This window comes from Seriola dumerili, unplaced genomic scaffold, assembly GCF_002260705.1.
Source record: "Seriola dumerili isolate Sdu_G_001 unplaced genomic scaffold, Sdu_1.0 BDQW01000066.1, whole genome shotgun sequence".
NCBI lineage: Eukaryota > Metazoa > Chordata > Actinopteri > Carangiformes > Carangidae > Seriola > Seriola dumerili.
The window spans coordinates 2,834,809-2,844,867 of NW_019174321.1; the positions used below are offsets into that span (position 1 = coordinate 2,834,809).

The following is a 10,059-nucleotide window of genomic DNA, read 5'->3' on the forward strand; positions in this document are numbered from 1 at the left end:
TCAAGACACTTCTCTCCCCAGCCATTCCAGACCTCTATGTATTTGGCCACATTCATCCTTCCTTCAATTCTGACACTCACCCTGTCCCTGGGTGAACACAGTATCTTGCCAAATGATGTTGCATTGACTCACAGCAAAAGTTGACGCCCTGCATTTTTTTTGCCTCTCTGTCAGGATCTCTGCTGTGTCAACACAGTGTTTTCCCATTTCACACAGTGCTGGTTTTGGTGAGAATATTGGGTTGTTAGTCTGCCACCTCCATAAGGCAGCTATTTGGGCTGTATTTATTTATACAGCCCAAAATCACAAATGACAAATTTGCCCAAAGGGGTTTAACAATCTGTGCAGCATTACAACACTTTCTGTCCTTGGACCCTTGAATCAGACAAGGAACCCTAATGACAAATAGAATTACCATCTTGTGGTTGTATATCTCTGCCAACCAGTCAGGTTGCAAGAAATCTGGTCACAATCTCCCCTTCTGTTCCTGAGTTAGTGTTTTCACAAGAAATTATGATGTCACAGTGAAACTGACCTTTGACTGTTTGGACATAAAGTGTCATCACTTCATCATTTTATCCTCAGGCGTGAGCCATACTTTAAAAAGATGTATTCACACGGATTCTAGTCAATACTGCAAAGTTTTTACTATGTGGGTATGACCAGCTGGGTAATAAAATTTAACCAGTAGCCAAATGGCTGCGAAAACAAACAGGATCTTGTTTGCCCATTCAGATGGCTGATTATTCAGCAAACACTGCCCTCATTTGCATTAATTTAACTGAACCTAAACTTTTTTACCACAAGAGTATATTTAACATTTGTGAATCTAAATAGGCTGTTTAGGTTATAATGATAGACAACAAGCTGTTAAAATGACACCAAGTAGATAACAGTACAGCTGTATTCAGAACAACAATAGAAATTCATCACACTACATTGCCCCCTCATTCAATTCAAAGAGACATCTGACAGATGCTGAAGCCTCATATCAACTTCAAATGGATTTTGTCCCCCATCACTTACATTGGTAGCATGGTAGGACGGAATCTACTGATGTCCAGTATGAACAGGTGGAATGATTACAGCAAGAAAAGACAGTTTCAGTTTTCATATGGGCACCTGAACACTGTTTTAAGACAGTCTTTAAAAAATGTTCACGTATCCTTTAAATTGGTCTAAGATTGACTGATTTCTGTGAGAATGGCAGACACAAGGAGAACTGAGGCTGAGTAGAAAAAATGACCTGAGATCATCATTTTCAGATTGTTTTATTTGCAGTTAATATTCATTCCTATTTACTGACGTTTATCAGATTTGTGATACTGCTGATATGCCAGATATGAAGCTACCATACACTACGTGGCCAAAAGTAGGTGGACACCAGAACATTGCAGCTATATGAGATAGATAGCTAGGTAATGGCTCCTATTTATCCGCAAGAGCATTAATGAGGTTCAATACTGACTTTGGGTGTTAAGGGTTGGCTCACAGTGGGTGTTGAAGTTCATCCAAAGGAATTGGATGGGGTGAGGTCAGGGCTCTGCGCTGGCCAGTCAAATTCTTCCACACCAAACTGGGAAAACCATTTCTTTATAGACCTGGCTTTGTGCCCAGGGACATTGTCATGCTGAAAGAAGAAAAGACACTATTGTGTAAAATATTATTAGTGTGTGAGGGCTGTCCACATACTTTTGGCCATGTAATGTATATACGATAAAGCACAGGTAATACATGTTAAAGGCTCATGATTATGTACCACATGTGGCTAATATGCTAGCCATCCAGTAACCTGGCCTTGTGCTTCAGCCGTGAGTAGACTGAGGGAATGCTTCAAAAACAACACACATCATGCAAAACATTAACATTTCACAACAAAACCACCACATACAAGTCTCTGCCTGTCTGCAGACACTCGTCTGTCAGTAAGTCCATCCTTCAGTTCAGTCGTTAACTTTGCGAACTCGTCGGCAGAATGTCCAGTTGTGTTCCACTGTGTTCTCGTTGGCTCGCTCACTCATGTGGTGAACACGCGTGTTGCGTATTGTGAAACCCTGGAAAATACAAACAACATACAAATGAAGTCATCTCACATTATCTATTTTAATTTTGCTGTTAGTCATGATTTGGAAAAAATGCTTTAATATGCAAAACAAAATTAATGTTTCATACAGATTTGGAGATGAAGTCGAGCAGGTGGACACGCAGGCTGACTTCCTGTTGGTGGTCACATGGTCCGAAGGTGAAGGACACCTGGTAGTCTCTGGTGTCCATCATGTGTTTGTTCCACTTTGTGAAACTGCTGGAGATGGACTCCAACACTGCATGGACCTAAAGAAGAAGAGAGTCATGTGACAACTTATTTTAAGATTATTTTATTATTTTTCAACTGTTTTTTAATAATGGTTTTGCTTGTACATATCTTGCTGTTTTTACTATGTTAAAATGTATATTATTGTTTTTGGAACAGTATTTTTTATGGAACAGTATTTTTTTTTAGTTGTAATTGTTTACATCATCAAGTTTTTGTATTACAAAATATTTTGCAACAATTTGTCAGTACCACTCCAGTCAGACCTGTCCCCACCTTAGTGGTGATGGTGAGCTGGGTGATGATGACTGCGACAGGGTTGGAGTACTTGGACAGCTTCCTGGTGCTGGACAGCTCCACTACTTCCTCATAAGTGTCAGTGGGGTACGGCAGCACAGGTTTGGGGTCTCCCAGGCACTGGATCAGGGGCTCGATTTGATAGAAGTCAGCCTCCTTCCTGAGCAGCTCTGTCTCCTTGAAGTCGCACGGCAGTGTCAGCTCTGACGTCCGCAGGAAGTTGAGAATGTAGCTGAAACAGCAGAAACACGGACAGGATCGGTCCAGACTGCTGAGCTGTAAAACTCTGAGCTGTCAGTTCAAGTCAGGGCAGGAGGGGAGAGAGCTGCTGTACATTCACACTGCAACCAACTCGATCAGAGTGGGAAAAGTTTGTTACACTTTTTCTGAAATTTGAGTTTGATTTACTCCTATCTTAAAGGATAAAGAAAATGTTATTCTGTATCTTTAATCGTCCGCAAATCATATTAAATGACCAAAACCAACAATATGAGTCTGTCTCTTAATACTGACTTTCTTACTGTGTCTGTGGATCTCAGCCCCAAGCCAACTGGTGCCTACTAAACACGTAAATCTTTAAAAACAGCTCAAAAATACGTATATAGTTTTAAAAAAACACAGCTGGTCACTATAGTTTTTAGTAAATGTTACTCAAACATGAGAAGCTGAACTATTTTCAGCTGTTAATTCATCCACATTTGGCACTCTTGTGAGTATTTACAGCAGCAGGATGTGTGGGATTGAGTCAAAATAAACTACAGTGTGTGTTCATGGTAATGAGGGAACATGTCATCCAGTTCAACAGTGTGGCTCATTTACATGTTTTTAATAAGATATATCAGGCTTCGGCTCAACAATACTCGTTAGAAGGATCAGTTGAGTATGTTGGTTTTGGTCTTTTCATGGGATCTGCAGACAGTAAAAAAATATATCACCAGACATACTGTATATTCACTCCTTTGTAAGTAATCAGTCTGAATGGATAATATATCAGGAACAATTAGCTGCTGTTGTCACATTGTTACCTCAACTAAAACTGATCCTCTGCATATGGTGGCCATGTTAGGACATCTCAGACTGAGCTTGTCAGGCTCAGCTCTTCACTTATCAGTTCAGTTTATCACTTTATCAGGCTAAACTGAACTTGCAACAGTTAGAATGCTGACAATCATGTAAATAATTGTTTTATGTTAACATGTATTGAATGTAACATTTAGCATGTTAATATGTTTACATGCTAACATCCTGTTACCATTTAGCATGCTAGTATGGTAACATGCTAACACCCTGTTAATATTTAGCATCTTAATATGGCAACATGCTAACATCCTGTTACCATTTAGCATGCTAGTATGGTAACATGCTAACATCCTGTTACCATTTAGCATGTTAATATGGTAACATGCCAACGTCCTGTTACCATTTAGCATCTTAATATGGTAACATGCTAACGCCCTGTTAACATTTAGCATGTTAATATGGCAACACGCTGACATCCTGTTACCATTTAGCATGTTAATATGGTAACATGCTAACGTCCTGTTACCATTTAGCATGTTAATATGGCAACATGCTAACGTCCTGTTACCATTTAGCATGTTAATATGGCAACACGCTGACATCCTGTTACCATTTAGCATGTTAATATGGTAACATGCTAACGTCCTGTTACCATTTAGCATGTTAATATGGCAACATGCTAACGTCCTGTTACCATTTAGCATGTTAATTTGGTAACATGCTAACGTCCCGTTACCATTTAGCATGTTAGTATGGTAACATGCTAACACCCTGTTAACATTTAGCATCTTAATATGGCAACATGCTAACATCCTGTCACCATTTAGCATGTTAATATGGTAACATGCCAACGTCCTGTTACCATTTAGCATCTTAATATGGTAACATGCTAACGCCCTGTTAACATTTAGCATGTTAATATGGCAACATGTTAACGTCCTGTTACCATTTAGCATGTTAATTTGGTAACATGCTAACGTCCCGTTACCATTTAGCATGTTAGTATGGTAACATGCTAACACCCTGTTAACATTTAGCATCTTAATATGGCAACATGCTAACATCCTGTTACCATTTAGCATGTTAATATGGTAACATGCCAACGTCCTGTTACCATTTAGCATCTTAATATGGTAACATGCTAACGCCCTGTTAACATTTAGCATGTTAATTTGGCAACATGTTAACGTCCTGTTACCATTTAGCATGTTAATATGGTAACATGCTAACGCCCCGTTACCATGTATCAGTTTAATATGGTAACTTGCCAACATCCTGTTAACAGTTAGCATGTCAGAATATAAACATGTGACTAGTGAGTTTACTAAAGGGTAAATGTGATTCATCTGACCAGCTAGCTGAAGGTTTTACTATTCAAAAAAATATAATCCCTAGACACGCACTCACCGAAACAGCGGGCCATCGCGATCAATGAAGTAGTTTCCATGTGTGTCCCTCACAGTGGGGAGGTCTCCTCTGAACATGGCTCCCAGCATGGAGTCTGGATAACGCTGCAGCGTGGACATAGACGTGCTGTACACACAGCCGCCCACGTTCAGAGTCACTGGCTCCCCCATCTGGACAGAGCAGGAACAGCTGTCAGACAACACTTCGGAACAAATTAGTGTCCTCAGGAGTTTAAACTTGGCCAGTTCATCTATTATGAAGCAGTAAACTCAGTTTGTAATTGGGAAAACAGCAATCTTCTTATACAACTTTTTTTTTCATTGTAACTTATAGTTACCACGCTGTGTTCATTTATTTCTCTATATATATTCATTTTATAAACTTTTTAAATGTGGCAGGATTTGTATCTAGACCTGCTCTATAGATAACCACTTTACTCGCCAGTGAACTAGGCTGCTGCCGTTCTCTTCATTAAGGGCCAAATGAAAATTTCCAACACCAAACCATCTGAGAAGCAATGTGATGAAGGATTTTGGATTTGACAACATATCATGGACAAAGATGAGGTTGGAGGCATTGAAAATGAACAGAAAGTTAATTCTTCTAAATTTCTGGGTGGAAGTAACAGCCCCAACGTTGACTGCCCAGTCTTGCCCTCCCAGCAGGTCATCACACGTCTAAAAATGAACGAAATTTCCTCAAAACTAGTCCTCTCATAATGAATTCTGTAGGCCCTGACCTTCATCATCAAAACTAAATGCATAACTCAAAGAGCTTAAAGTGAAGAAGGGATGTTCCAATCTGATTCATCACATTGGCATCAAAGCCAATATTGGCCTCAATAAGTAGATTGGATATTGCTCATGATGTAACCAATCCATTAAATATAGTTCCTTTGTTACTGCACAACAAAGAAAGAATCGCTGAAACAGAGAGCTCCATTAAGTCAAAGCTGGAAACACTGCAACAGCTCTCTGTATAATGCATTACAACAGCAAAACCAACTACGGCTTCCAGAATGAACATAAATCATCAACAGCTCTGTAAAACAGTTTCAACAATATTATAACCTCATGAAGGAGGATTATTGCAGGACTGTTGTCTTAGACTGCACTAGTTTTAGATAGGTGTAACTAATAAACTGCAGGCTGACTTTGTATCTCAGCTTCCACTATCAGGTAAAGCCAAACTTACCAAAAAACAAAAAATAAATAAAAATCAAGAGCATGCGCCCGCGCGCGCACACACACACACACACACACACACACACACACACACACACACACACACACACACACACACACACACACACAGCATGAAAGCATGTGACATCATTCAAAATGTCAGATATTGTTCAAAGGCAAAAGGCTGAACTGCCAGAAAGCAGGACAGCTCAAATAGAAAAATGTCTGCAACAAAGGAAAAACAACTCAACGTGCACGCACACACGCACACCCACACACCATGTGACCCAGGTCTCCATTCTCCATCTGCAGCCCTGGGATGGCTGACTGTATTGATTGTCTTCAGGTCAGACTGTTGAGAAGATCATCTCTGTGTTTCCACCAACACCTGCAACAAGAGGACGAACAGCTTGTGAGATGGTTACTATGGAGATAAGCAACCAGCTGATGCAGCAGCGTTGCCATGGCCCAGACATCATCTGGCTGATTAGTCTTGCGTCCCTGATGTGTCCACACACTGCCAGCTAGCGAGAAACAGGAGGAGGAGCTGTGGGCCTTGTTTCTTCGGTCTCAGATACAAACGCAGATTCAGAACAGATGAATGAACCTCCCCGTGGCCGATTAATGAAACTCACACAGCATTTTAATGAGCTCTGGCTAAATCATGCATCAGCTGTGCGTTAAAAGACTGGAAATCTCTTGGTACTTCTCAGTTTCAATTTTAATTCAGTATGCTGCAAACTGAGTACAAAATCATTCTCTATTTATTATTCTCTATTATTCATTATTGATTAATCTGTCAATCATTTTCTTCATTAACCAAATAATTATTTAGTGTATAAGATATCTAAAAAAATTGTGAAAAAATGGCATTCACAATTGCTCACAGTCCATGGTGATGTCTTCAGTTTGCTTGTTGTGTCTGTCCAGCAGTCCAACGCTAAAGATTATAAATTTACTGTCACTCATGACAAAGAAATGCAGCAAATCTTCATATTTGAGAAGCTGAAACCAGAGAATATTTAAAAAATGACTAACAGGTATTTGACTATAAAAATAGTTGCATTTTCTCTTGATAATCAACTAATCAACTAATCATAGCTCTTCTTTTTTGTTATTCCATGCATTCTTCTTCCTTAGTGAAACCTGGCACCTACATTACCCACAATGCAACTTAACCACTGACAGTTTGGTCAGTAGCATCTAATGTAGCCTCAAGCCCTACTGCTCTATTCGAAAAGTGCCTTGAGAAAACGTCTGTTGTGATTTGGCGCTATACAAATAAAACTGATTTCACTCGACTGACTTGATTGTGGTAATTTATTAGCGGTGTCTCCACGACAAAGTTTGTCCAACAGAGTACATTCATTTTTACACTGTAAATTGTGCCACTTACCGATCTTGGTCACAACTAATTTACGGGAGCTGTAGAAAGATTGTCATTTAGGTTATGTGTTTATGGTATAAAAAAATCATTATCAACAAATATATTGTAATCGGATTTTTTAAGGTCCCAAATATTGATTGGTATTGGTCTTTACAGGAGTGGCCCGGGTTTGATTCCAGCCCAGGAGATGCTGCACGTAATCTGCTCTCTCTGCTCTACCTTCCCTGTCTCTCTAATACACTATCAAATAAAGCAGAAAGCGTCAAAGAATCTAAATCTAGTATTGATTGTGCTACACCACAGACACAACACTGACTTAAGTGACATCACAGTTTCTCAGATTTTGCACAGCTCTCCCCAAGACCTGTGAACAGAGTTGAATGTGTAATGAGTTCACCTTTCAATGACCCGCAACGGAATAAAACTAGCTGCTTCTCATTAGCAGTTTTCTTCATCTTTGAAGATGCTATAATCTGTATTTTTATATTAACAACTCACATAGAATTATTACACAACTCTGTTCCACTGAACTCTACAGAGCTTCTTTATAACCTCCTTCAGCTTTTGGTTTTGCAGCCCGCAGCTTTACTGTTTTGAGTCAGTGCTCTCATTAACTCTGTTTCCAGCAGCTGTTTTCAGAGAGAAGGCTCTGAAAATCAGCGGCACACTCCCTGCTCAGCATCAAAACCCCAGACAGACACAGCTAGAGACTAGTTGGTAGAGCACGTGGAACATTTTGCATCTAAAAAAAACTTAAAGAGCAGAAAAAAATTAAACAGTAATTGTGACATGTGCAAAGGTTTGGGCACTGGACTAAGTCAGTACAGATTCTTTTTGGCTTTACTTTCTTGATTGACTGCAGAACATTTGCATCCACAATTTGCTGACATTTAGTGGAATGAGCCAATCTTCTTTCCATCTGTGCATTATTTCCTCTACCACCAGCTGCTCCATGACCTCAAAGAAGAATATTTTCATCCTCATGTCACAATTAAAGTTGAATCTTTTCAAGTTCAAAATTAACATTTGAAGTTCAATTTTTTTATTAAGTCTGTTTTCTACCGGGGTTGCTTTTACTGTTTTCACCCTAAAAAAAATAAATAAATAAATAAAAATCACCAAAATATGCGATTTAAACAAAGTTTTTTCACGCAGCTGTCTCCTTGTACAACCCACAGTAATATAATACAAGTGACTGAAGCAAACCATGTTGGACTTCTGTTGACCGGTGTCACCTGATTTAACTGTGGTCACTTAGGAGCTGTAGTTTATAGTGATGCTGCACTGCGTCACACTGTAAATACATTTCTGCTGTATTTCCTTTATAATTTAGACTCATAAAAGGAGCGTATTAGAAACAGCTGAGCGTGATGATGAGCTAAATGCTACTGTCCGCTTCTCACCGTTTATCATTAACAGGAGCTAGTTAGCTGGTTAGCATGATGTGTGGGAGAAGAAGACGTTACACCGTCACTTTGATAGATCTAATTAAATGTTTAAAATCTCACCTATGACCTCTGTTTCATCGCTGTTGCCTGCTGCTGTAGCACGACACACAGCCGGAGGTGAAAACCTCTAGCTGACCTCTTCATCTACATCCATGATTTACACCTCTGTCAAGCTAGACAACGAGTATGAGTGGGCTTCCGGGAAGTCTTATCAAAATAAGAGTTGTGTTAAAGATAACAATAAAATAAAATAAAATAAAATAAAATAAAATAAAATATATTCAGAGAAAATAGAAAGGATTTTAAAAATGCTGTGATCATATGTACCCCCCTTTTGATTATTTAGATTTTTTTTGGTCTGTGATATTCATATCTCATTCACAATAAATGTTAAATCCACGTGTGATTTTGATTTTTTTTTTGATAAAAAATACTACAACTAAAAATAATAAATTTAACAACAATAATGGAAAATATTAACTCCCCAAGATTGCAAAAATCATGAGATCATGAGAAAGAAAGTTTAAAATAATCTTAAAAATCTTTATCTATCTCTCTTTATTAATGACAATAGTAAAAGTATCAGGCCTTTTTTCTGTATCATTTATATATTCCATTTACATTTTTTCTAATCTATAATAATACTACTTATATGGTACAGTAGTAAATTAGTATTGTACGTTACAGTGGGCAATGCCTGGACAACTTACTCCCCCCGACTCCTATATAAGGTCAAAATGATTTTGAGCTCCTAAGTTTGTAGTTGTAAATCAACCTCTGTAAAGCTATAAAATAAATCTGCATGAAAAATTCAAGTTCATGCATGTGAAAAAAAATGGTGCTTAGCAACAAGATCTGTATTTGTTCAAGAAGAATGTGAAACAAAACAAATGAACAAATGACCAGTGGTGAGGTTAAACAAAGACACAGGGAAAGAAGAAATGCTTTTGTGGACGTCTGTGTACAGAGATAAAGAGCAGAAAACTGTAAAACCCAGAATACAAC

General features: G+C 38.6%; 1 protein-coding gene across 1 annotated transcript; it reads right to left on the reverse strand.

The window, feature by feature from the left end:
- Positions 1-950: 950 nt before the first annotated feature.
- kctd6 (potassium channel tetramerization domain containing 6) lies at positions 951-9,249 on the reverse strand. Its single transcript, XM_022742109.1, has 6 exons — positions 9,115-9,249; positions 6,499-6,607; positions 5,036-5,205; positions 2,588-2,840; positions 2,173-2,331; positions 951-2,054 (listed from the first exon to the last, which is right to left on the reverse strand). Exons 2-6 carry the CDS (start codon positions 6,523-6,525, stop codon positions 1,944-1,946), a joined length of 720 nt encoding a protein of 239 aa, XP_022597830.1. The 5' UTR covers positions 6,526-6,607; positions 9,115-9,249; the 3' UTR covers positions 951-1,943.
- Between the last annotated feature and the right edge of the window lie 810 nt (positions 9,250-10,059).

Excerpts from the sequence above, each read along its gene's own strand:
- kctd6 (XM_022742109.1), bottom strand. The coding sequence starts at position 6,525 with ATGGAGAATGGAGACCTGGGTCACATG. Across the intron at positions 2,841-5,035 it reads CGCGATGGCCCGCTGTTTCG|CTACATTCTCAACTTCCTGC; the intron begins GTGAGTGCGTGT and ends CTGCTGTTTCAG. Across the intron at positions 2,055-2,172 it reads TCGACTTCATCTCCAAATCT|GGTTTCACAATACGCAACAC; the intron begins GTATGAAACATT and ends TGTATTTTCCAG.